The sequence below is a fragment of the Penicillium waksmanii genome (genome assembly GCF_028829765.1).
Source record: "Penicillium waksmanii strain IBT 27052 chromosome Unknown utg000004l:1.0-5674109.0:1.0-5678898.0, whole genome shotgun sequence".
NCBI classification, from domain to species: domain Eukaryota; kingdom Fungi; phylum Ascomycota; class Eurotiomycetes; order Eurotiales; family Aspergillaceae; genus Penicillium; species Penicillium waksmanii.
The window spans coordinates 3,170,583-3,196,971 of record NW_026643251.1 but is presented as its reverse complement, the minus strand read 5'-3'; the positions used below and the strand labels follow the sequence as shown (position 1 = coordinate 3,196,971).

At 48.6% G+C, this 26,389-nt stretch overlaps 8 protein-coding genes across 8 annotated transcripts; 5 read left to right on the top strand and 3 right to left on the bottom strand.

Annotated features, from left to right (window-relative positions):
- Positions 1–201: 201 nt before the first annotated feature.
- On the top strand, positions 202–802 carry N7481_003996 (RNA-binding domain-containing protein; the record flags this gene model as incomplete). Its single annotated transcript, XM_057263215.1, has 2 exons — positions 202–448; positions 606–802. 2 exons carry the CDS (start codon positions 202–204, stop codon positions 800–802), a joined length of 444 nt encoding a protein of 147 aa, XP_057124876.1.
- Positions 803–2,008: 1,206 nt separating this feature from the next.
- On the top strand, positions 2,009–3,725 carry N7481_003995 (putative glycosyl hydrolase; the record flags this gene model as incomplete). The annotated part of the gene is made up of 2 exons (XM_057263214.1): positions 2,009–2,738; positions 2,818–3,725. 2 exons carry the CDS (start codon positions 2,009–2,011, stop codon positions 3,723–3,725), a joined length of 1,638 nt encoding a protein of 545 aa, XP_057124875.1.
- A 5,391-nt stretch (positions 3,726–9,116) lies between these two features.
- On the top strand, positions 9,117–9,746 carry N7481_003994 (short coiled-coil protein; the record flags this gene model as incomplete). Its single annotated transcript, XM_057263213.1, has 2 exons — positions 9,117–9,433; positions 9,563–9,746. 2 exons carry the CDS (start codon positions 9,117–9,119, stop codon positions 9,744–9,746), a joined length of 501 nt encoding a protein of 166 aa, XP_057124874.1.
- Positions 9,747–17,280: 7,534 nt separating this feature from the next.
- On the bottom strand, positions 17,281–18,260 carry artA (14-3-3 adaptor artA; the record flags this gene model as incomplete). The annotated part of the gene is made up of 4 exons (XM_057263212.1): positions 17,281–17,382; positions 17,438–17,508; positions 17,571–18,119; positions 18,200–18,260. 4 exons carry the CDS (start codon positions 18,258–18,260, stop codon positions 17,281–17,283), a joined length of 783 nt encoding a protein of 260 aa, XP_057124873.1.
- A 1,561-nt stretch (positions 18,261–19,821) lies between these two features.
- N7481_003992 (uncharacterized protein) lies at positions 19,822–20,454 on the top strand (the record flags this gene model as incomplete). Its single annotated transcript, XM_057263211.1, has 4 exons — positions 19,822–19,958; positions 20,113–20,178; positions 20,254–20,319; positions 20,421–20,454. 4 exons carry the CDS (start codon positions 19,822–19,824, stop codon positions 20,452–20,454), a joined length of 303 nt encoding a protein of 100 aa, XP_057124872.1.
- A 916-nt stretch (positions 20,455–21,370) lies between these two features.
- N7481_003991 (uncharacterized protein) lies at positions 21,371–21,868 on the bottom strand (the record flags this gene model as incomplete). Its single annotated transcript, XM_057263210.1, has 1 exon — positions 21,371–21,868. One exon carries the CDS (start codon positions 21,866–21,868, stop codon positions 21,371–21,373), a length of 498 nt encoding a protein of 165 aa, XP_057124871.1.
- A 344-nt stretch (positions 21,869–22,212) lies between these two features.
- Positions 22,213–24,042, top strand: slx4 (the record flags this gene model as incomplete). Its single annotated transcript, XM_057263209.1, has 1 exon — positions 22,213–24,042. One exon carries the CDS (start codon positions 22,213–22,215, stop codon positions 24,040–24,042), a length of 1,830 nt encoding a protein of 609 aa, XP_057124870.1.
- A 469-nt stretch (positions 24,043–24,511) lies between these two features.
- On the bottom strand, positions 24,512–25,256 carry N7481_003989 (putative C6 finger domain protein; the record flags this gene model as incomplete). Its single annotated transcript, XM_057263208.1, has 2 exons — positions 24,512–24,931; positions 25,035–25,256. 2 exons carry the CDS (start codon positions 25,254–25,256, stop codon positions 24,512–24,514), a joined length of 642 nt encoding a protein of 213 aa, XP_057124869.1.
- Between the last annotated feature and the right edge of the window lie 1,133 nt (positions 25,257–26,389).

Below are 26,389 nucleotides of genomic sequence, written 5' to 3'. Positions count from 1 at the left end.
AACAATTTTCTAGTTCTGGTATTGACCACTAGCAGCTCACCGCGCTAGCCGAAACGGGCAGAGTGAGAGCCCAGAGCTTTTCCCCATCCGCGTTCGAACTTCAATGTCAGACCGCAGCCCTTCCGCCCCCCATTGAACCACATATCTCAATTCATTCTCAGACCGCAGCGAACCACCGAACCTTGTCACCACACCTCCACAATGTCGAATGAAATGGAAGTTGACCCTCCCGTCGCCCAGGACGATGCCCCCGCACAGTCTGAAGGCTTCGAGCCACAAACTCAATCAGGCGCAGTTGCCGTGCGCAGTATTGAGGGATGGATTGTGATCGTGTCGAACATTCACGAAGAAGCTTCCGAGGAGGATATCACCGATCTCTTCGCAGAGCATGGCGAGATCAAGAACTTCAGTTTGAACCTGGATCGACGAACAGGTTATGTCAAGGTAGGTCGCATACTGCGATCTTTTACGCCCATACGTTACAGCAGGCGCTTCCGATTGCTCTTTTGCAACTTTTTGCGCTGCTGATATTTAAAGGAGGATGTTTGCTAACACGATTCGTGCTAGGGATACGCCTTGATTGAATACGCAACCCTCCCCCGAAGCCGGCGAGGCTATCAAGGCCCTCAACGGCTCTAAGCTGCTCGATCAGACCCTTTCAGTTGACTACGCTTTCGTCCGTCCGCCACCAGCTAGCAAGAACAAGGGAGGACAGAAGGGAGGCCGTGGCGGTGGTGGTCGGGGTCGAAGCCGCAGCCGCAGCCCTGGCCGCAGTCGTAGCCCGGATGCCGACCGGAGCTAAATTTCTGGACTGATACGACCGATAAAATGTTCACGGGGATGCATATTATAGCCCCCTTTTTTGCTTGATACCTGGGTACTTTGTTTTCATCCTCTGCGCCGCAGCGCTTTTTCCCTCGACCTCTTCACCTCATGCCCAACGACACTCTGCTGAACGACGCCGTACGAGTACCCTCCATTTAAGCCGGCTCCTGCCTCCTCTATGGCTGCTCCTAAATATTCTCCTCGTCTTTATATCACTTGAGAGATTACGGAGTAAAGCCTGGGGGGGGCTGCGGGCCGGCATCCTGATACATTGTTCCTCTGGTAGGATTCCACGTTACATACATAATCTATCACCCCCGGATGCTGATCTAGCTTCAGAATAAAGAACGTCAATGAAATTTGGAACTTGGTCTTCGAAGACCACTTGGCATAAAAATGTCTTTCAGCATAATGAAATTGAAGGTTGCCTTGCCTCATTATGGGCCCCCCAGCCGTGTCCAAAATACTGAGGGCTTCGGGCCACTATCTCGTAGATATCTGTAAATATAGTTCTACCACTGCATTTGACACTCTGATGATCTTTCATATGAGAAATTCTAGAGCCTGCCTATTGTCAATTGATTGGCCTGGGAGTTTACGCTACTAAAGGTGGGAGCTTCGAGATGAATTGCTGGAGCCATGGTTCCGAATTGAGAGACAAGGATACTGTAATGTATGGATGCTTGTGTATTAATGAGCATACCATTGAAAACGGGGTCTCGCATTCCATTTGCATGGTCCCATGCTCGTGGATGTTCCATTCTATGTACAATGTCTATAGTTACTTAGTAGTAACCTTCTCTCCACACTAAGTAGCATTGACCTGATCTAATCCCTTCGAGTCTACATCACACGACATCAGATGTGGCGCACAATATGTCTCCGAGTGGCTACCTGCGGTACGCCCAGGGCTCTTACCACACTGATCTCGTGCCCTGAAGATCGAAATGGACCAACCAGTGGCAGTGGCTGAACGGGACTTTCTTCTCCAAGGACGAGTGGGTCAATGACTAAGCTGCGGACCCCAACTTTGGGAAGGCTCCCCCGCATCCGAGGCTGAGCAACCACCCAGACCCTTTCATTCTTGCCATTGATTGCATTTGGGTGAGAAGCAGTTGGTGTGCTTCTATTCTCATGAAGGAGACTGGTGCTCTGCTATCCGGATAGTTGATCCTCCGGAAGGATGGCTTCTCGCTCCTTATTTCAGTCCCCTTCTGGGCCCTCCTACTCTCTGTATACCATCCTGTGGATATTCTTCCTTTCTCTTTCAGCCGTGGCCAATGCGCTGGCGTACCCGCCCCAGAAACCGCTTGCAGAGACACGGCCAGTCGAAGAAAGCCTGTCTAGCTCCCTCGATGATCTCTCAGATGATGCCAGTCACAGGGACAGCAATGCGACTCCCGCTGAGACGCTGCAAGATCTTCTCAGCGCGCTACGTGGTATGCAAGACCACTACTTCGTGATGTGGATGGGAACTTGGCCAAGCAGCATTGACTGGACCGCTGCGGTGTTGGGAACCCACGTTGTCGCCACTTTGTCGTCTTATACCTCCTCCAAGCTCGATGTTGTCGACCCCACAGAGTCGCACCAATCAGTCGCCCTTGCAGTCGAGAACACTGTCAATCAATTCTTCACCCAGATGAATACCTTTTATTTTGGAGAGAATGCTTTCAGTCTGAGAAACCAGGCTTACGACGATATGCTTTGGGTCGTACTAGACTGGCTGGAAAATGTCAAGTTCCAGGACCTGCACACGGATCTTCACTTTCCCTCGTCCGACCCAGCTTCAGAAAATTCATGGTATGGGACTCAGTTTCGGCAACCAGCTGCACATCGAGCACGAATCTTCTACGAGCTGGCCTCAGCCGGGTGGGACAAGACTCTCTGTGGTGGGGGGGATGATTTGGAACCCGGTTTTGATCCCCTATAAAAACGCCATTACGAACGAGCTTTATATATCGGCAAGCATTGCCATGTACCTATACTTTCCAGGGGACCCCATTGACTCCCCGTTCATTGCCAACGCGCAAGCCAATGGAACCTATCCACACAACCCTGCCCACCTCAAGGCAGCAGTCGATGCTTATGCGTGGCTCAAGAACTCCAACATGACGGGGGCCGGTGGGCTATATGCAGACGGGTTTCATATCAGCGGCTGGCGAAGTGCATCCGATCCAGGAACGGGCAAGTGTGACGAGCTCAACAAAATGGTATACACCTACAACCAAGGAGTCGTTCTCAGCGGGCTGAGAGGACTCTGGATTGGAACAGGTGACCAGAGCTACCTTCGCGACGGCCATGAGCTTGTCCACAAGGTTCTCCGTGCTACGGGTTGGCCGCAAACATCTTCAAAGAAATGGGCTGGCCTTGGACGTGGCGGTGTGCTGGAAGAAGCGTGCGACTCATACTCCAGCTGCTCCCAAAACGGACAGACCTTCAAGGGAATTTTCTTCCACCACTTGGCTGAGTTCTGTCGGCCACTCCGCCCACAAGAAGAGCGCTTCCTAGCGGCTGAGAAACGCCAGCCGATTGCGGACGAGAGCTGGGAGAATGTCTACACCCGTCATCTCAAACGTTGCCGTACTTACGGGCCCTGGATCGAACACAATGCTCGCGCTGCACTGATCACTCGCGATGACGATGGGAAATTCGGTACATGGTGGGGAATTGAATTCCAGCAGCCACCCTCCGTTGTCTCTGCGGAGACTGTAAATAGTAGTACTTTGCCGGCTGGGGCTGTGGACTACCGCAATGTCGAGTTTGAGACTGATGCCTCTACCTTTGACGGCGTGCCGCGGGACTTCAACGATCGTGGACGGGGTCGCACAGTTGAGACACAGTCTGGTGGAATTGCAGTGCTGAGGGCTCTGTATCAGTGGCAGACCTCTGTCCTTTTATGAACCGCAACGGTATCATTCTCGGTTTGGTGTTTGGGAATTGGGTATTTTTTTATCATTATCATCATTGGTTTTTGGAGTTAGGCTGTAAAATTCATTACGGTTCTTCAGACTTATTATCTTTCTGCAATCGACTAGTATATATACTCCGTTCCCTTGCCGACTCGGAGGTAAAGCCACTGGCACTGGCAGATTGGTGGGGGGAAGGAGGCTAGTACGATCTATTCTACTATATCATGGACAAGCTTCAAGTTTAATCCATCATTTCAAGTTTCGATCGAAAGACGTCAATCCCGACAGAAATGCACTGTGAGATGGGCTCGGATCCATCGGGAAACGAATTCATACTAGGCATTCAATATCTGGTCTCTGCTGTCAGGAATGATGATAGAGGACTTGGTTTCCTGCAGAAGGACACGGCCGAGTCCACAAGATATACTACTAGCTAGTACTAGTCTTGAGAGCTATTCTGGAGCCAATTAGCAATCTATAGACATCGATTCATGTAGATGTCTCTGATGGTAGTTTCCGTAGCTACCTTACCATGGAACCCTTACCATCAACAAAATATACCTTAACATGGTACCAAATCGACCAATGCTTGAACAATTGACCCTCGCCTTTCCCATCCGCCCGTGCATGGGACAAGACCTCGGCTCTAACCCACTTAGTCTGCGATAATCCTCCGGATCGTCTTGCGGAGCCAATCGCTCCACAAAGAGAGGCAACCAGCGCGAAACAAGAAATGTATGGATCTGAAAACCGGATTGCTATGTAGATCGATAGATCGACACATGTGGATCGATACTGATCCGCAGTTGTTCGGGGCTATCCAACAGAAGTTGGTATGACACCGGGCGAGGAGCCTCTTGATCGGAACTGGGAGATGATGACTGCAGCCCCGTTGTACTTGAGTTGGGTGGTTCTACAAGCATAAGCTGTTCGTTGTCACTTTGACTAGCTCACTGGTCGGTCAAGTGAGATCAAGTGATACGGTAGACTCCAGGAACTATCAGATTGGCGTGAAATCCTTTTTTGGAGATTGCTACTAGTTAACTAGTAGGTGGGATAGGATGCCTGGGGCTAGCATGGGATGCAGGGTGTACAGAACTATACTCGTAGGCAATTTATCAAGGTTTGAGTTGGCTATGTATGTACATAAATGCATACTATCCATGTTTTTTATGTGTACATATTAAGTACCCTTTGGTAATTTTGGATCTTATCCTAAGCAGGCTCCCACAGCTCTTTGACAATACGACTGGAAAAAAAAAAAAACAAGGCAAGTTCCACGACAACACGATCACGGCCTCTCGTGATGGGTAGCATGCCTCAGTGCTATGGATGGTGGGGGGACCTGCAGCTGTGACCGCTGTGACCTCTCACCATGGAACAGACTACAGTAAGAGACTAAGATGCTTTTGACAAGCACGACATGCTCCACTTCTAAGCTGTGCGGCCTAAGAAAAACTCCGGCAACTCGAACCGATTCTATAGTACTCCATACAAGACACATAGTCTCGGACAAGGTCCTGTAGTTGTGGCGAGGATACTCCGAGAGAGAAGTTTCTGTTCTCTAGCACCCACCCTAAGGGACGTCCCACCAAAGGCCAAAGCTGAGAGGGAACTTTACTATCGATACCCTCCAAATATGAGCCCTATGATTGGTTCTCTAATCTGGTAATATCCCGCGGCAGTGAGAAAGAAAAAAAGCGACTAATTGAACACAGCGGACACGAAACCCACTCACACTAACCCAAAGCTCGCGCGCCATCCGCAGCTTAGCGTTGGAAACTTCCTGTTAGCTTGCCCCCTCTCTGCCCCTCCTTGTAAGATGAAACATGTTCGTACGGGGAAAAGCCTCCGAATGGGACGGTGGAGGGGTCAGGTAAATCAGCTAAAAGGCGTGTAGATCAGCGACCCCTCATTGAGGCACTGAGGGCACTATCTCAAGAAAAGAAAGAAGAAATTAAAAGAAATTAAAAGAAAGAAAAAAAGAAGGAAAAAAGAACATCCCGAGGGTCCGCCTCTGCCGAATTACGTGGCAATCGCCTCATTTTGTCTCACTTGCCCCGGATCTCACCACCTCGAGGCTCTCTTCCATTCTACGGCGGTAATGCACACTTCTGTATACCATCCGGTGGCTACATTTTGTGAGCTAAACGTACAGCTCGCGTTGGTGGACCGGTGCAGTCACACGGCCAAGGTCTGAGCGTCCCATCTGACTCTGCGGGGATCCAGGAACGAATACCACTGGTTCTACATCTTCTGCGCAGTGGAGGGGTCGAGGACTGTACATGCGGCGGTGGTGTACCTGCCATACTGCGCGATGTCTCCGAGTCGAAGCAAGGTCTTCACCGGTGGAGGTTGGGAATTATCCGATCGGTCACATTGGGAACCCGCCAGCTCGGCCTAGCACTACTAGTCGCAGATTACATCCAGAGATGGGCTAGGAAGACTCGAAGGGGTCGGGTTTCAGCACCATCTCAGTTGCCGTCATTCAACAATGCTCCATGCACTGAGCTGGCGTTTCAACGTGCAGCGGAATGCGATCCCCGGAAAACTCGTGCGCAAGTGATGGAGTGGCGTCGGCAGTTTTGATTCAAAAGTCTTCTCCGACAAGCCACTGCCGGGACGTGGAACCCATGGGTGACAATGTCGGGTCCGGGTACCTGGGAGGGTGTCCCAGGATTGACTTGATGCCCAACTGGCGAGCGTAGCGCGACACAGTACAGCAGGACTACTCGTAGCAGCAGTTGCACTGCAGAGTGCTTTGTACGTACATGCTGACACCACCATTGATTCCTGACACAGCTATCGCAGCATAGGGAGTAATAGCTATTGATGATTCTGTGCCGCTTGTGGGCACGATTACCACAAGCGAGGCTATACTCCGTACAGCCACAAGAGATGCTTTCAGCCGTTGCATTCCTGAGAGATCGACATGATGATGGCCCTGCCTGGTTTCACCTCCTTTTAGTAGGGTTCCGATCCGTCAAATAGCAGTCAAACTGTCGAATCCACGGGAATGGATCGTCTGTCCAAGCGGTCAATGACTTCGGATTGGTTCAAATGACGGGTTGAGGTCCAGTAATGTGGGTAATAAAGCTCACGACTGCGAGAAAAAAGGGAGTGAGCTGGTACTGCATCATGATATAGATACAGTACGTATACTACACCCCATCATTTGGGATCTTTCAGATATGTATTCGTAGATAACTTTGTAGGACCCTCCTTTGCTTCGGATTCTACAGTGCTATTTAGTGTCTATGTACTTGAACCGAGGGAATGTGATTCGGAAATGAACTCCATGGCTCCACGGGGCGGGCGTAAGGATCGTCCTTCTAAAGATTTGGATCCAACAAAATTCGATTTCCAGCTCCATTTTCTGCATGGGAGATTACAGAGGTTCCTCTTTCTCGAGTTTTTGTACTGTATATACATATCCCGCGGAGGCGTCCGAACCAAGAAAACCAACACAGTCAACTCACTCACCGCGGTTGCCGTGTTCATCCCTTGCCCTTGTTTGCCACACCAGGCCATGGGCGAATGGAGGTCCCCCCAAGGGGGACTATCAAGACCCGTGTCAATGATCGGAGCCAGTGATATGGCGTCATATCCACCAGTTGCGGCTCGATCGACATTGCATGGGACCCCCCTCCCCTGAGAGGCGGAGGACGAGGCGCTTTCCCCATACCGCCATGAAGAAGCGCCAATAAAGATGCGGTCAAAAATACATGTGACCAGCTTTAGGGTAAGTATCGAGGCGATCCATAGAGGTAAACTGAGTATTGAGTCTGGAGAGTATGTATGTAGGGTCTAGTTACCTACGTGGACAAAGGAAAGTGTGCGCCAGGAGGTATACAATAATAAAGGTGATGAGGTCATCTGCTCATGGGGGAAGGTGACAAATTAGGATTTCCTCTCCCACCATTAGGATGAGGATGAGTAAAGGGACCCCGAAAAATATACAACATTAAAAGGGAATTAAATTAATACGTGTTCTTCAAGGTTTGGTACAAACTCCCACCGAAATTCTGCCCTGGAGATGGAGGTGGGCTCCTGTTGGTTAGGAGAGGCTCCTGTTTGGTGGAGGCGAGTGGATCCGGAACTCCGCTCCTATGGGCCAGTGAAGATTGGCGATGGCCCTAAACCAGGACTAAACCGGGTCTAGGGAGAAGTTCCGGTGGTGGTAAACGGAGTACCCAGTACGCAGTACTTTGTTCGGTTCCTCGACGGTGGGGGGGGGGGAAGCGGTGTACCGGATACTTGGAGAGGAAAGGGGGGGGGGGGGGTGTCCCACCATCTCTGCCAGTTTCTGCAGTCTCCTCGTACAGTGTACATCCGTTCCCTGCCATTTTTTATGGTTTCATGGTTTTCAATGGTTCCTGCCTTTCACTGCTATATTGGTATATAAAATGTATGGTATGCATAGTTATCACGTAATATGTCTGGTTCTAATATATAAGTACTCAAAAAATACACTCGGCCAGGTACCTTTATACGGCTAAAGGGGTTCAGTACTCCGTAACTGGGTACTCGTTATGTGGCTGCCACGCGCCTACGGTTTCTTTTCGGACGATCCCTCTGGTCCCAAGGGACGCCCTGCTCCACCGGCCGAAAAGGTACAAAGATAGTCCTAGTTCGGTATGAGGAAGGTACGGTGTATTGCGGGTACAGAAATGTATCAGTAAGTACTTTTGACTACTAAGAAGTACTGGGGATTTAGTAGTACCCAGATGTACCCATAGGTATTTAATCGTAACTGATGGTATCTCATGGGTCCCTATTCTTCCCTGCGACTGTCCCCGAGTGTACCGACAGTACCAACAATACCAACAGTACCATCCATACTCGGATTGTACCACCACCCCAAAACCCACCACTGGCCGTAACGCCGATACCCTCCTTCCTCCCTTTGAACTCATCTGGGAGCTTCTTTCCTTTCCCAACGCCCTCGACCGATTTCCAACTTTTCCTCTCGCGCCCTTTCGACCTTTCGATCCCTCGACGCCTTCTCCCTTCTCGCTCTCACACCCCCCATCTCGATCTCGACCTGTCCTCCCTAACAATTTTCGACCGTTGTCCCTTTTACCCGCAACTCCTCCGATTCTTCACCCGTTATCACTCTCTTCAACTCACCCACCGACCCCGGTAGCTACCTCAAGCGTAACACAGATCTCTCGTCTGGGGTACATCGCTAGGGGTAGACCGTGGTCGTTCACCGTTCGTCCCGACCTACGATTCTAAAATCCAAAAATCCCGAACGCCGAAAGCAGCGTGCTGGCTGCACACTCGTCCAAAAAAAAATCCACTTCTCTCATCCTAAATCGCCACGCTGGACCTCGCAAATTCCTCCCTGTTCGACTGCGTCTGCTGTGAAAAACCTCCCCTATGTCTGATACAGAGATGAATGAAGCCTCACCTGTGCCCACCTTGCCGCAACCAAACGACGGTGGCCGCATGCACATGTCATCCCTGTCATCTTCTTCGTCTATATCTGACGCCGAGACTGAACGTCGGGGTCGATCTGAACGTCCAAGAATGGCGAGCCGCAAACCCAGCGCATCTATCCTAGTCCCTCGGGACCACCCTGAAATCGAGATTGAGGAGGAGGAATTCCCTCCCGACGACGCCCGTGCCATGAGTCCCCGCCGAAATTCCGCTGATTTAGAACGATTGGGCAAAGAAGCCCGCCAAACACTTCAAGAGTGAGTCTCCTCCCTCTTTTCTCGATACTTGTCGAGAAATTCGTCATTCTCCCTTCCTTTCTGCCCTCTGGGCTTCCGAAAGAAGGGCGTCTCCAAAACCACCCGCTAACATGCAATGAAAAACTTTAGGCAAGCCAAGGCCCTCCAATCGTCCCTTCAAGCCATCGCAGAGCGCATTGATGTGGTCAAATCAGACCATGACAAGCTGGAGAATGAGAACAAAATTCTGCAAGATTACATAGGTGGCCTTACACGCAACATGACCAAGACCGAAATGAGCCGCAGTACGAAAGCACGCAAGGCGCAGAAGTAACTACATGGCCGATGGAATCAGAAGCGTCGTAGGACGGTGGGTGGTGTCCCACCGTATCTGTGACCCCAAGATGGATATCTAAGGTTTCCACACGAAGCTTTCTGAGAGCCGCCACTACATCGCGATTCATGCCGCATGCCGCATGCCGATTCTCGATTCTCGATTCCCTTCAACCCTTTAACGACAACATCCTTCATCACACGCTTTTCTCTTCTCACACGAAGACCCGATCACCCCTTTTCAGTGTCGAATTACGAGAATGCACATCACACGCCTTGGTTGACACTGTTGCATACAACATGACGTGTTATGACCCCTTTGGACCGTTGACAGGCCTCTTCCATTTACGAGACCAGATATTGTTTCGCAGGGGTATATACAGCCGCTTATTGTCACATTGTCACCATACCTCGTTCCCCCCCTAATTCTCTGGCCACCCGGCTTACTTCGAGTGGCTACCCAGACACCCTCTTTCTCTCTCAGTCCAAGCCACAACTCGTCACAGGGCTCCACCGCTCATTCAGCACCGGGATCAACCGTTGAACCAGTGATGGTCATGACCACGCAGCGCTTATTTACTCCAGGGGACCAATGGATGCTCAGTGACATCATCGGATATTGATCCTCGCCCAGTGGTCCGCCACTTGGTCTTGGCATCCTCGAACCACTCATGATCATCCACCCTCAGCCACTCACAAGTGTCACACCAGTGTCATGGCCAGCGGGACTGACCAACCTCTTCTCATCATTGTCGATATCATCGGGCGTCTTCATTTCCTCTTTCTTTACACGTCTCCTCATTTGGCGTTTTTTTCATCACCTGTTTTTTCTACTCGGCGGCTCTTTGCGGACTCATCTTTACCACTGTATTTTTTTTTTAACGGATGCATAGCACTTTCGGGGACTGGGACCTAGACTCGATTTGATTGAATGACTCTTTACAGGAGCCGCAACTTGAAATGTTTTCGTCGTCATAAGGCATTGCATATGGTCATGGTCATGTCAACCGCAGGACGGCGCGGAAAGTGGAAAGCATCTAGGGGGTCATTTATGGAGCAGTCCATTGTTCATTTATTTCTTTCCATTCTTCTCTCTTCATTTCTATTATCTTCCTTTTTAACACCTGGGACGATGAAAGATGGCAACTTCTGTACATCTGCCCATTTCTCTTCACTTCTTTTCTTTTCGATCGTGGACTGGCTTCTCGCGAAAATGAACCCCCATTTTTCAAATTACGGGAGATTCCATTTTTCTCGCCGCATCTCAATATTTCTTCTTCTCTATCACAGCTTTGTTTTGCTTACTTGCTTCCCCTCTGGCCTTTGTCATACCCTGGGTCTCCTGTGCATGTCTCAAGTCCCCCTCCCTTGTCTCTACCTTTTCTATTATTTCCCTTGCTTGCATGGTGGGGAGAATGATAGTTCAATCGTAGCAATTGAAATATTCCAATCAATTTTCCCATACAAGTAAAGACGCACAACTAGGTGTACGTATTCAAAACAGTATTCTAATTTTTAGCTCGAGTCATGACGTCCAAAGTGGCTGTGGAGAGACATGAAGATCTGAGACATTCCCCATCTGATCTACGAAAACGACGTATTCTGTGGGGCTCTTGAAACAGTGCAGCTGAAGGATTCATGCAGAGCAGGCATACCCTGGTAGTACATCATTATCTAGTGGGGAGCAGCACTCAACCATAGCCATCTAGTAGCGACCTGGTACGCCATACTAGCGTGGATCAGGATTTCTTCCCCCTCCCAGTGACGCAAGGCTCTTTCGTCGGATTCGAGCTGCTGATGGCGGGAGTGGAGGCATTTTCTATATTTGGATTATTTACAACACAAAAACTCCCGGTTTAGCTACACGAGAGTGATGTCCTAAGACCGGGGACCGGTAGATTCTCGGATCTTGCCAAAATAAGCAATTCGCAGGAATGAGACCTCTAAACGGGACGGTGAGCTCACATGAACTTGAACGCCATGCTTATCCATTTTAAACAGAACGGTCGATATCAAAATATACGTCTCGGTAGGCTTATCCTTCGAGGACTGTGACGGCTAAATATTGGCGAGGAAAGGCAATGCTGCTTTTATTGGATTGCCTTGTTTTTTCACGAGACCCGAAGCTTCCGGTTCCTCATCACGGGGGGTTAGCGTTAGCCCCTCCACGTGGCCTACGGGATTTCCTGAGGATTAGCTAGTTTGACTTAATTAATAGAGTATGTGATGATGACAGAAGGTAACACGAAGTCTTAATCAGCGTCCAGAAATGGAAGGATTAAGGACTCTAAACCTACACTCAAGCGGCTTCGTCGGGAATGGTGTATAACAGCCTGTGATTTCTTTAAGTGGCATGGAAGTAAGACATAGGAACAGTTTGATTTGGCAGTCATCGATACAGAGAAAGCAACGTGGTATGGGTACTAGTATGTTCGGAGGTGGGGTCCCATGAGAGCTATCAGTGGATTAGACAATGACACAGCTTCCATGGTACAATTTCATATTGTACTTAAGCACTAACACATTCAAGTTCAAGATGTTTAGTATGCTATTTTCAATGTGTTAGTATCTGTCACATATTTCATCCATGGATGGATTTGCTCCTTGATATTTCGCGTACCTGTCGAAGCCCTCTACTGTCAAGGCATGCTTAGCATTATTTGCCCGAATAAGCCCATTGAATAGTGACTATCACGTTGAGTGACTATTACTATGCATGCGGTAGCTCCCCATAAACTCTGGGTTGGACCTTGTCCCCTCCTTGGTAGCTTCGATACCTCGCATCAAAGGGGTTCCTCTTTCAACTGTAGCAAAGTAATACCCTATATTCCGCCTACAGAGGAGAGAATATGGATAGGCCGAGATATCTCGTAAAAGATCAGATTACACCTTCGTAAGAAATGAACTGAACTCAAGTTGACCCTGGGGCAAAGAACTTAATGCAAGCGCCTGTATTCTTGGATCCTGATAGCATACTATTGGCTATACTTGAAGGTGTGATGTCGATGATAGTAATTGAGGAGAATCTCACATGGTTTCTACATTACTAACCGCCTCAGGAGAGTCTACAATGGACTCAATGACGAATTTCTCAGACTTGGGGATGCCTAGAAGTCGAAATCTTTTCAAAGGGTAATTATATGATACTTCCGGTTCTCCACCTTGTACAGAAAGCCCTGGCAAGTCTATAGCGTTGGCAGTACTGTTTCTATTTATTTTACGAGGATCTTTGATACACGTTTACATTAAGTATATATACATCGTCATTATTTATCTTTTCTCTAGCTTTGTTATCTTCACGATATACTGTCAAAGTGTTACCTGTGCCGCTGCTAATCCCTTGGCTACAATTACTACTAGTAGAAGCTCAACTCACTAAAGAGCTTTAGGGAATACCCTCTGTGGATTGATTGCCTCCAGCTATATCCGACACTTGGAGGCTATGATTTTCACATTATTTTAAAGTTAAGGAAATCTCGAAGCGTGTGAAGTATGTCGCCCTTGGGCGATGTACTATCTGGATAGAGCACCAGTCAGATCCATGAATGCATCATATGGATAGATAAATTCATTTCACTCAAATATTGAGCCACTCTCCTACTAATCTGCGGTAACTTCTCAGGGGGTGGTAAGGGAGATTTTATAGTGCGAGAAACTAGGAAGGGTAGACAAGTGGCGGGGTGTCTTTATTCACTCGGTAAATGCCATGACCAGACTTGAACGACAATAATAAAATACCAGTACTTATCTATTGGTATGATAGGATTGCATCTCCAAGTGTTCCAGAACAATCAGCCTACGCCCGGATACATATGACATGTGGTTCTAATGCTATCATCATGGATGGTATAGAAGCGACGTGAAGGCACGAAATTGAATAGACAGGCTCTGCCTGGGAAGGAATACATGTCGAGCATATGGGACATGTTCTGCCATTTGTACCATTTTCTGAGGCCGAATCACACCATAATCCTTAGGTCGCCGGTTTGGTAGGGGCTGTGCGGGGGCATTTCCACCAGCACCGCCGCCTCCTCCCCATTTGGGCTGCTCCACCCGTATCACTCATCGTGGGCGAAGTTGAGGCAAAATTAAACTGGATGAGTTTTAGCATGAGCTCACGTAAACTTATGTAGGATACTCGCCCTAGGCGACGCTCTCCTTACCAGTAGGTCAATCGATTAGATCGATAAGCGTGGAGTTGACCAAATATATTCAGCAAACTAGAACACAGACACGTTACTGGAAGGCGGTTCCTCATGCGCCTAGTATTCGCTGTCTAAATAGGGATTGTGTTAATTTAGAACCCATTCAAGTTTTCTCTGAAGATGAGGATAAGCATAAGCATCAAGAAATCAGTGAATGCCAGGAAGACAGTCGATTTCGTCTAACAGGGAAAAACAAGATACCCTGAAAATTGAGACGAGGGCTTTTTCGACCCTGGAGAACATATGTGACAGCTTTATGCCTTGATGATTGACATTAATTGTCGTTTTCGCAGAAAATTCCCGTCTTGTATGGTCATCTGCTCAACTATCATTCCACCACACCGATTCCCTATCCATTCATCTCCAGGGCTCTGGATGTGACTGAATTATGTGGCACCCTGCGATTGTACTATTTTCGCTCCGTGCATAGAGCTGAGCTAGGGCTAGAAATGTGAATTTACATTATTAGCGCCTTGAAATTATTCCTGCCGCTTCAAGTCATGGACCGTGCACTAATGAGGCACCTAGTCTAAGGTCAGGGCGCGTAGGCACGGCGATTTGTATGTACCTGGGCCTCATGGCCTTTCTTTGGCTCCAGCCCCTGTAGATTGAGGCTGCCCCGCATGTGAGTCGCACAGTTTCAGAGATACGTATAAAATGAAGCGCCAAATGATTGGTCGGATGATTTCCGTGAGAAATCGGACGCAGGATGTCTGCCTCGTATGCCCAGCCACTGACCCGGGCGTAGCAGTGCCTACGCGCACTACTCATAGCCAATTATGCAGTCAATCTTAAACGCCTACATAGGCACAGCGGAATAAAGTACTTCTGCATACTGCGACAGCTGACTGCGTGAGGCTCTACCATAGTGCTGTCAGCTATTCATATGCCTGATAAGTTATAACTACCTCGAGTCTGCCTCGTCCCCTTTGCCGCCAGAGCCCCCATAAATACGAAGCAATTTCTGGCAAGCTAATTGCCGATATTAACTCCGAGTCCCCTTCGCATATCTTCATATCCGACTCAGTACCAAATTTCTGTCAAAAAATGTCCGTCTTAGCTTCTACAGATTCTATTTCTCAGTCCGCTTCACCCAAAGAGACCCCTTCCAAGAACGATCTCTGTCAGAGACCATGGCAATATCTTGGATATCGGGCTTTCTGCGAATGGTCTTCCTCCGATGATGACCTTTTCGTTCTGCGTCGTTTCAAAGCCCTCAATACCAGAATTCTATTGAGAATGCAGGACTCAATAGTTCAGCTCGAGGATGAACTGAGTGCCCTAGATGTTGAGAACTCACAACTAGGCTGTCAACCTGTGAATAACGGGTCATTCAGACATGATATGATTGAAAGAAGAGAAGAAATTCTCATTAAGGCACAAGCCGAGTTAAAAGAATATAGTTAGTATTTTTCTCTTCTGGTTTTCCTCCTTTTTTTTTTTTTTTTTTTTTTTTTCTTGTTCTCTCACCTCAAGCTCTCAGATTCAACCTGGAGGGGCATTTTATATCGACTTACCATAAGAACATAGATGAATATGTGACCAAATACTCAGAGCTAAGATCACGCCAGCCAGCCGAGGAGCATGAAATATTAAATGTGGAAAATTGGCTTTTACGCCGCTTTTCAAATGCTATATTTCCGGCAGAAAGCGAGTATATCACGAAAATAGATGACTTAATACGGGTTGTGCCAGGAAAGAAATCTCCTTTGGTGAAGATGATGGAAAAATGTTCTGGCATAACGCGCAGTATGTTCTTCAGAAAGCAAGCTGTTAGAGTAAGTTTTCTTGCCTTAGAAGCAAACCCTCCTCACAATCACGGAGAGAAAGTACCTTGACTGATTTCTAAAGGAAGGAGAACATAAGGGGTATGACCCAGAGTCCCTTTTCTACTATAATGATGATTCCTTGGAATCCTGCGCTCGAGCCAGTATTATCCTCTGTGGCTTAATTATGCTGGTTGCGCCACCGTGGTGGCTACTCTTCGTCCAGGATAAAACAAAGCAGCTTGCAATTATCACTGGCTTTATAGTACTTTTCCTCACACTTCTTGCAACACTTTCGGCCGCAACCTCATTTGAAAGCTTGGCCGCTACTGCTGCGTATGTACATTTGGTTTCAAAGTTATTTGTCTATGTGCTAATTCCAAGTTCCAGCTACTCTGCAGTTCTTATGGTGTTTATGCAAGTTGGGAATGGCGCATAGTAGTGGTCATGCCCAAGGAAGAAAAGTCTTTCCCTGAATAACCAGGTGCTTATGTCCCCGTAAGACGTGTTTACTGCCTGTATAGTGGATGCATAGAATTCCTATAGAGCTTAGAGAAACGGAGGCATGTAACATTATAGCTATTCAATATTTGCAATGACCTGCCAAGCACTATGTAACGCGCTGCAGCGTCAATTTAATTGCTCGAGTGGCGTTGAGGTGAATTCCGGTTTTTAATACTACTAGTAGCACTGATCATACTGAGCTTGCCACCGAATAAAGTAAACTACTACTGGCACACACCCAGTCTATAGCATAGGGAGGGAAGGAAGAACCGACTAGCCGTACTAGTAGTAAGCCTGCAAGATCTGGATCGCAAGATGCCCTATCATGATATTACTTGTCGCCAATTAGTACCGAGAATACAGGCAGACCATTGATGTTTTGACCCAAGGGGATCACGGCAATACTATGTAGCGAGCCAAATACTGCAAGGCAAATATACTACCGTTGGTTGACCCTTAAACCATATCTAGCGGGGAGAACGCCGATTGGCAAAATACGAGAGGTATAAGATAGAAAAGACGAAGGAAAAAGAAGAGAAGAAAAGATGAAGCCAGATAGGGGATCAGTACGAGGCCCTGATTGTAGTCCTGATAAGGAGCTGATTTAAAAAAGTTCTGTTCGTGTGTATGTGTTGTTGGTGGGGGATTTGGAGAGTGCGCGCAAAGGGGACTCTTTGGGTAGTGAAGAGGCAAGTAGACAAAATAACAAGGAGAATGAAGAAACGAAAAAGGGGGGTGGAGATTGGACTGGTCCCAGGGCAAGGAAAGCACCGTCCTCAAAAAGTGAAAGGGGACGCCAGAAAGTCTGAGTCGGGGGTCTCGGAGGGGAAGGGATTCCGAAAGCGCACCAGAAAACAAATTTCGTTTCCCCCATCCCTAGGCCGCGAGGCCCTGGGTCCGAAGAATTGAAAATGTATAACCAATGCATCTTGACCATCCTTTTCCGTTCTTGCCCTGCTTAACTTCCTTGCACCGGGAGACCCATCGCGCAGCTCCCTCTTGGTTGTCCCATCCACCCCAAGGACGTGAGTCCATCATCAAGGTCTTTTTAAATTTCCGTTTACTCGGCGGGCTTCTCACCCTCCTGGGCGGGAGCCTCCTCCTTCTTCTCGGCGGGGGCACCCTCCTGGGAAGGCTCGGCCTCGGAAGAGGTCCAGAGGGTCTATTAAAGAGTTAGACAGGCAGATCTAGGAAACGCGACATCAAGGATAACCTACCAGGTTGTCACGGAGGAGCTGCATGATAAGAGTGGAGTCCTTGTAGCTCTCCTCGCTCAGGGTGTCAAGCTCTGTAGGAATGAGTTAGTCACATGGACGTTGCTAGGGATCAATGGAGTTGGCGCAAACTGACCAGCAATGGCATCATCGAAAGCCAGCTTAGCGAGGTGGCAGGCCTGGTCGGGGGAGTTCAGGATCTCGTAGTAGAAGACCGAGAAGTTCAAGGCCAGTCCGAGGCGGATGGGGTGGGTAGGGGCGAGGTCAGTGGAAGCGATCTCGGTAGCGGCCTTGTAGGCCTCAAGGGAGTAATCGGCGGCACCCTTGCGGCGGTCGCCGATGGCGAACTCGGCAAGGTAACGGTGGTAGTCACCCTTCATCTTGTGGTAGAAGACCTTGGACTCGCCGGTCTGGGCAGACTTAATCAGGTGGTCGTCGAGAACCTCGAGGATGTCGTCACAGATCTTGGCCAGCTCAGCCTCGATCTTTTGGCGGTACTCCTTGATCAGAGTGACCTGGCCCTCGTTACCCTTGGACTCCTCCTTCTGCTCAATGGAGGTGACGATTCTCCAGGACGCACGGCGGGCACCGATGACGTTCTTGTAGGCGACGGACAGGAGATTGCGCTCCTCAACGGTGAGCTCAACATCGGCCGAAGCAACGATCTTCATGTTCTCAACCATCTCTAGAGTGAGCGTCAGTCATCTGCCTTTGCGAGACGGGATTTCTTTTCCCTTGAAGTTGAAAATGAGAGGCATAACATACCCTCATAGCGCTCGGCCTGCTCGGCCAGCTTGGCGAGATAAACAGCGTCTTCTTGACCCATTGTGAAATTTTCTAGAATTAACAGAATTTCAGATTAGTCTTTATCCTGATTATGAGCAACAACAGCAAATATGAATGTGGTTGTAGTGATGGAACTGGAATCACGCCATCGACATCATCGCCAGCGACCGGGAGGGGTAGAGTCCGCTGACGGCCCTCGATCAGGGATGAGGGGCCATATGCGCTCCATTTTGCATCCCCGAGTGTTTCTGATCCAATCGAGATCCCTTTGGACTTCAGTGGTGAATATCATAACGATCATGGTTTGTTGAGGTACTGGGTGTCGCTGACGTGCGTCGGGGGCTGTGGGTGTTTTTGAAGGGGATCACAATGTAGCGGTCGCGGCAGCGGACCCGCAAGTAAACATGGGAACGAGGACGAATGAAGTTCTCTTGCCAGGGAGAAGCGATGCGATCCCAGCGAGAGAGGTATTTCGGGAAATTTGAATGCCCCTCTTGGTCTTGCAGAGGGCAGGAATGTCCCAGTTCCAATGAAGCCCGAGTCGAGTGGTTGTGTGGGTTTTGGGGGGGGGGAGGGGAGTTGTGTGGTGATTTCCAAGGCGGGGGAAGAGGCAAAAAGAAGGAAACAAATTGGGACGAGACAAACTCACCTAAAATTGAAAGAGAGAGAGAAAAGGTATAGAGAAGTAGATAGGGGGAGTGGATGGAGTAGGAAGAGAAGGGGAAAGTTGAGGGAGGAAGATGAGTGACAGTCTGGGAAAGGAGGGGGAGGGCGGTGGGTGTTGTTTGGTGTTGGGATTGGGTTGACCTTACACTATTACTATTGCTATTGCTGGACTATTACCACTACCACTACCCCTGTGGCCCATGTGCCATCTTCTATTGCTCTCTGTCTCTCTGTCCCTCTATAGCTCTCTTTACTTTCTCAGGTAGAGGCTGTGTTCTTACCCATCGTGCTCCTGCTACGCCTACTGCTGGCGACTGTACCTCACCTTCTGTGTGGTTCGGTGGACCTAGCGTCATCGTGGCTACCATAATCCCCCCCATCCCGCGCCAATCGCCCCCCCTTAACCACTTGTTACTCCCCGGGTACATCCAAGGCAGATAGAGCCCTACTTCCATCATTTCTATGAAACACATCCATCTACCCACTAGCAACCGAGAGCCTCCCTGGTCCAGACCTGATCGATTCCGATCTTCGTATGAGTAGATCCTATAGCCTTCTTCCGTACAGAATATTAAAATGTGGTGTGTAGTATTGGTATCTGAGGAGTATATTCGGTTGCAATTCACACAATGTACACAATTGTACACACTGAACCCCGTATGCTAATCCCCGTCATGATCTGCCTTGCCGAGTCGAATGAGAGAGCCTGAACTTATCGCAGAGATTTCTGCTGACATAATGCATTATCTAATCGCACCCCGGATAGATCACCTGACAAGTCTTGGCATATGTCGTCATGTGTGGTGAGGTCAAGGTCACCTGTCAAGTTGCCCTGCTTACTTCCCGAGCTTGAATACCATCCAATACTTCCTCTCCCTTCCAATCCTTCTCTTTGATTTTAAGATATCACCACCATTCACCATTCACCATTCACAATGCTCCGCCAATCCATCACCCGACCGGCTGTTCTCGCCAACCGTGCCCTCTGCCAGCGCTCGTTCTCTGCTATCGCCCCTCGAATGGGTGAGGGTGACACCGGTGCTCCTCGAACCGGAGGCGGCGGCACCTCAGGGTACGTGGCCAATCCCCCAAATACCTCATTCACTGCATCATATCTCCCTTATGGCGTGGATGCTGTGGCGTTATCTGCGTTGTCGACCGCATGGCGTGTCCGCTTTGTCGCTGCTGGATGACATCATTAATCGCTGACATTCGTTGCCTTACAGCGATGCGTTCACCAAGCGTGAGGCTGCCCAGGAAGCCTTGTACATCCGTGAGAAGGAACTTGAGAAGTAAGTCGCTCAGGTGGAAGTCATTTCGGAATCCGTCAACAAAAGACATGGAGTTAATGACCCTCGGGTGGATAGGCTCCACGCCCTGAAGAATAAGATCACCGATCAGCGCGCTCATCTGGACGAACTTGAGAATCACATGTATGTCCTTGCTTCGCCTTGCCTCCCCTCTATTTGGCTACCTTATACCCCCTTCCATTACTCGCGCCATCTTGTTGGAACAAATGCTAATCTCCATCCAGCAACCAGTTGACCAAGGACCAGGGCAAGAAATAAAGCTCTTGCACTGAATAATCGCATCATGAGCCTTGCCTGTTGTAACATAACATCTCCTCTCCAGTTACCGGGCCTCCTTTGATTTTGTGATTGTGTTCGTGTTAAAGCGGCATATGACTAGACAAGACCGAATATTTGTTATAGCATATCAGGAGTCCCTCCATTCATGAAATTTTTTCCTGTACCTCTCTTTATAGGCCACCTGGGCATGTAGGGATACACTTTCGAAGCCCCCCACAAATGCACTGAGTAGTATCATGCTCGATCTCATGCGGGTGGATGATATTGCCGGTAAGCTAGTACTAGGTTCACGCCGAATCCACCTGCAAGTAACTTGAACTACTACGCCTACTAGTATTGATAGGGTGAAAGTACCTAGTAACCATTGGTCTTGGGCGATTAGGAGTAATAATAGGGACAAGATCATGGAAACCAACTTCAAAACTTCCAGGGTTGAAATGGATGTTTTGTGGTATATATCACCGTGACCCTATCCATCTACTAGTAGTACTAGTTATCTGAGACTTGCGACGCTCACCTGGGCAAGATGCTCCATATGCAGGTCAACATCGAAAACCCGGGTAGCATGGTCTCTTTTTTGATTTCACTTTTACCTAGGTATCACCTTGAAAAAGCTGCCAGTTTGAAACTCTCTAAATATTGAAAATACATGCATTGAGGTTGATAAGATGGAATGCAAAGAGTGCAAATGGCATGCGTTCCGACGGTTGCCCGGCCCAACTGCTTGTTGGTAAACGTTGCCAAGACGCGCTGGATCGTCATTTTCGACCTCACTTGCCCTCATCCCACCTTGAAAACATTACTTTTAGTCCGCGTCGCTCAATCACTAAGCCAATCCTTCGACGATTGCTTCCCTGCTGTTATGAAGAATGTCTCACGCTATTCCTTAATTCAACTAAGCCTCTAGCGCGACGTGACTATCCTGCCCTCTGACTTGAAACGCGTCGCTGGCCACGATGGCGAGCTCTGCCGAAGTGATCGTGCTTTCCTCCTCTCCCAACCCTCCCTCACGAACTCCGACAAGGCCACTGCGAAATTCCGAGAAGCTCCTTGATAGATCGCCACGAGGGGCGTCGCCACCATGTCTTCCGTCACCTTCAGAGCTGTTCAATCCGCCGTCACGCTCTCGATTCTTCCCCACTCCAAAGGCGGCAGATATTGCGACCAAGAAGAAGCCACGGGCGACGAAAAAAATCTGCCGCTTCACCTTCCAACGACCAAAATGACCCAGCCAAGCCGAAATCAATGGGAGCGAGCATAGCGTCGAAGACGGACTCCACCAGAAATGTCGATCCTGAGATCCAAGATACCGCAGACCCCGGGCAGAGAAAAGCAAAGCACCACGGAAAAGTCGCACTACAAAAAGCACCAAGAAAAAAGACACCGGCAACATGACGTTAACTGGGAAGGTTACCAAAGGAGGAAGCGGTGCTCAAGTAAAGGAACCGAACAAACAGAAGAAGACGACTGCACCGAGCAAGAAGCCCGACGAGCCTATGGATTCAATTACTCTCCAGGGATCCGAAGCCGACATGAAAGATAGAGAGCTACATCTAGGCAAAGCTTTGGGGAGGAGAATAGATTGGACCCCACCGAGAGATACTTCCCCCAAGATAGGGTTGACGATGGAAGGCGAGGGAGATACGGAGAAAACTCTGACGCCAGCCATCACAGGGGGGATTTGACAAGTTGCTGTCCAATTATAATTACTCTGGAGCAGCTTCAGCTGTCCACGAAATGCCCCCAAATGTGGGTAACGGGGGTCCCACCAAAAGACGACGTATCGAGCTGGTTGATCCTTTACTTCAGCCATACCAAGTATATCAAGCTGATTCAAATGGGGAAAGCTCGGCCCAGGGCACAGATTCATCAATATCTGGTCCTAAGTCGAAAAAGAAATCAAAAGGCCCGAAACGATTAACGACATTGACCGCACGAATGACGGCGCAATATACCTCAAAAAATGCAAATGACGATGGCTCCGCTAGTGATGGACTTCAGCCCACCAGAAAGACTATTTCTAAACGACGAGGCAAAGGCAAAATGGCGGAGGATGAAGTTTTGTTTACCGTTCTTTCACCCGAAACAGCTTTCAGGTCTTTGGAGAATCAAGATCTCGTCTTTGGTACTTGCAGTCAACTCGAACGAGAGGATTCACCGCACACACTGGACGAAATGCAACAAGCTATTCGTGCATCCGAGAAGCTTGCTTTTGACGGAAGCCAGCAGACTGCAACAGCCAAGGCCGTTTCGAAGGGCCATGTGTCCTACCTGCCCGGTACAAGGAACCTTTGGCAGTCTGCCGCGCGGAGTACTGAAGGGTCACTGGTCCAGGCTCAAAGGATGGACGGCGTTAAGCTGGCAGGTTCAGCAGGAGCGTGCAAGGAACTAAATGCCCAAACAAAAAGATCATTGAACTGGGAAGATGATGATGACTGGTTTGAGCTTGACTATGGCAAGTCCAAGCCTTCCCCAAAGCAGAAGACGCCATTGAGGGTCAATAAATCAAAGTCTACAGCCGTTCCTGTGCCCTTGGAGCCCCAGGCGCCGCCGGTACAGGCTGATGAAGCTACTAGTGCGAAGACGAATCCTAACCAGGAGGCAGTCTCTCAACAGCCACCGATGCCTCACTATAGCGGATTCACAGACGCTGAGCTCACCAAACAGGTTGCGGCCTTTGGCTTCAAGTCAGTAAGGGGTCGTAAGAAGATGATTGAGCTGTTACAGAAGTGCTGGGAGTCGAAACATCGCAATGGTAGTAGAACTACCCTTGTGCAGTCACAGCCCCAGCCTTCGTCACAAACCGACAATGATACGAGGCTCCCCAATTCTACCCAGCCGCATAGCCAGGATCTTGCCCCGCAATCGGAGACACTGAAAGCAGCTACTCGGCCCAAAGGCCAGACCAAGAAAAAACCAGCATCAGCACCAAGTGCATCTTCACGCTCAGTACAAACCGATACACGAACAGAAACCTCGGTCTCTGCCAACCCCAAGAAAGCTTCCAATCATACGGGCAGAAGCTCTCATGTTTGGACATCGTCATTCATAGATGTCAAAGAGATTCAAGACTCCGAGGACGAGACCGCTCCGTCGCCTAGTCAAGTCCCAAAGCGTTACCGGGAGATATTGTTCACCACTTCTGATCTTGCTCCCGAACCATCTCTGGAAATTCGAACCAAGGAATTGACTACAGGTCCCAAAGCGGTTGTCTCTAAATCTAAATTCAAAACCAAGTCCTCTTCATCTGTCCCCGTCAAGTCCGACAAACCGGCTCTTTCGAAGTGCAGCAGTTTACCCGATCTCGCTTTCCAGATCACTAAAGCCGTACGCTCCCAACATCTGCTGTCGCCCCTCTCATCTTCAACTGGAAGCCGAAGCCGCCCAACGTGGCACGAGAAGATCCTCATGTACGACTCAGTTATTCTGGAAGATTTCACAACATGGCTAAATGTCGAAGGACTTGGGCTTGTTGGGGAGGACAGGGAAGTTCATGCTGCAGCGGCTAGGGAATGGTGTGAAAACAAGGGGATCTGCTGTTGCTGGAAGAATAATGCTAGTTGGTGAGATACCTGTGCTTTGGAGCACTGGTGACCCCTTTTTTCATTCGAATTTTATGATACCCAATATTTGTACATTACTCAAGCAAATATGCAGTCCTGACACGCCTGAATTTTCTGAGTCGAATATCTACACATTTGTTTCGACGCTACTATCATGACAACCAAAGCCTCACTCGCACACACATGCCACCCCATAAACCTGACCATTATGGAGCTATTCAGGGAATGACATCCGATGGGCTACCTTTTCCATCAAGCCACCTTTTCAAACCATTCTAGGACAACGCAGAAAGGACATCAGAACAAACGAAAGAAAAACAATACGGATCAAATTGAGAATGGAATCACAGGAAACGGCCTTGGGAAAACCCGACAGCTGGGGCAACTATACCAGATCTTGTCCGGACATGTATGGGCTTTGAAGTTCAAGTTGCTGTGGAGTGATTCCTTGATCCTGGCAATGAATGTATCGTTCAGCCAACATGATTCATAAATGAAGTTTCATAGAAAGGCAAGAAGATATCAGTGTGTCCCACCGCGTGCGTATGGAATGCTCCAGTTTGTGGCGCCAGGTCCAAATTCTGGGAAGGAGTACTCACCAAACGCATAATCCCACTGTCCTGAGAAGGTTGGTACTCGCTCGGATTCTCGAGTTGTGCTCCTGGGGATTGGTGATAATACAACAAATTCTGGATCTGTTGATTCAGGGTATGGATCTGGTGATCCTTTTCTTGCAACTGACGCTGGAGTTTTCCGATATCCCGAGTCAGTTGCCTGATGATGTTTCGAGGATGGGTTTGACCGGTGCTCGTATCGGTCATGTTGCACTCTGTGCCCTGTCGGACGCAGTTGTTGCAGCTTTCTGGGTTCCCGTCGCAGGGAAGCTTTCGACACTAGAGATGAGACAGTTAGTCTTTGGCCAATAGTATGAATAGGGATGAGATGAGGGGCGCTAGGTAGCTTGATGAGAGGAGAAAGAAAGAAGTCATCACACACCTTGCATCTATCACAAGCTCGTGAGGTGCGCTTCCCCCCGGGGTTTTCATGGAATCGTCGTCGCAATTCTGCAGAGTAGTCACGCTCCGGGTCATATTTTCCTCGGCGGCTTTTCTTGGGGCGTGGTAGCATGGGAACATCTGGCATGGAAAGGACCATCGAATCGGGAGACGAATGGTCAGTAGAAGCGAAAAGATATCGAAGTGGAAGGAAATCTTCCATGTTGTCGAAGTATAGCAAGATATGACAGGAGAGACAATCCACTAGATAGTGGATTTGGAAAAGAAAGGGCTTAAATAGAGAGGGAGAAACGAAGTGGAAGAGGTTTGGATGGAGGTATTTCGGGCGTCACTTTCAAGTTCTTAGACGTATTGTAATCTAACAACACTTCGCTCCTTTAACACAGAGAATCGTTTAAACTACTAGTAGATGAACAGGTTCACCTCTACCAGGCATTTCAAGACACCAACACCAACACCAGCTCCAGGGAAGTGGATAAGAAGAAGGATTTATAGAGCTAGACCCAGTTATCCTTTCCATTGAATTCTGTTGCGAGATCTGATACCTCAAAATCCAAATAACCATAGGTAGAATTACACGTTGAAAAGAAATATTTTACAATGAAGTCCCTTTACCAAGAGCTTGTCAAACATACTTAGGTATAGCTTTTCAGTGAGATGGTTCGAGATGCCCATATCAATTGCATTGTAGAGGAACAAAGAATCTAGGGATGACAAAGCCGTCAAACAATCTTGGTCCCACCTAGGCAGCGAGAACCTAGACAATGAACTACCTCCACGAATAGCTGGAAAAAGTGCAAGTTATGGAAACATTACTGTAGCCCTTTACTAGCAGGTGGAAGGTCTAAATCAAAAGCACTGGGTAGATTTAATATCAGGATATGTAGAGTACAGGACCCCGGAGACCCAACCAAAGAAAGAATCAGAAAATAGCTTGAAAAGGATAGACAGTGAAGCATTATTTCATAATAAAAATCCAGAAGAAAGACCACCAGGCATTATTAAATCAAACCAAACCACAGCATATGCTTTCAATCTTTGAACTCCTGCCATGCTCGACCAGCCCAAGAACCAGATAATCCGTAACCCGAATCCGGAACCAGCAGCGCGCACCTTCCGCTGTCTGGAGTCATTCTAAACGGGTCAAGCAAACAAGAAAAAAGGAAAAAGTGCCCTAGAAAACCCGGAACTCCCAAATTATAAGACATCGTCCTTAGCACTTCCTATGGTTGTGATAGAAACTAAACGAAAGGGGAATGCAAATGGATCCAGAATATGAACGAGGAAATCAGAAGGATGCTATATAGCAGTTGGAGAAGTAGACAAGCTGTATCA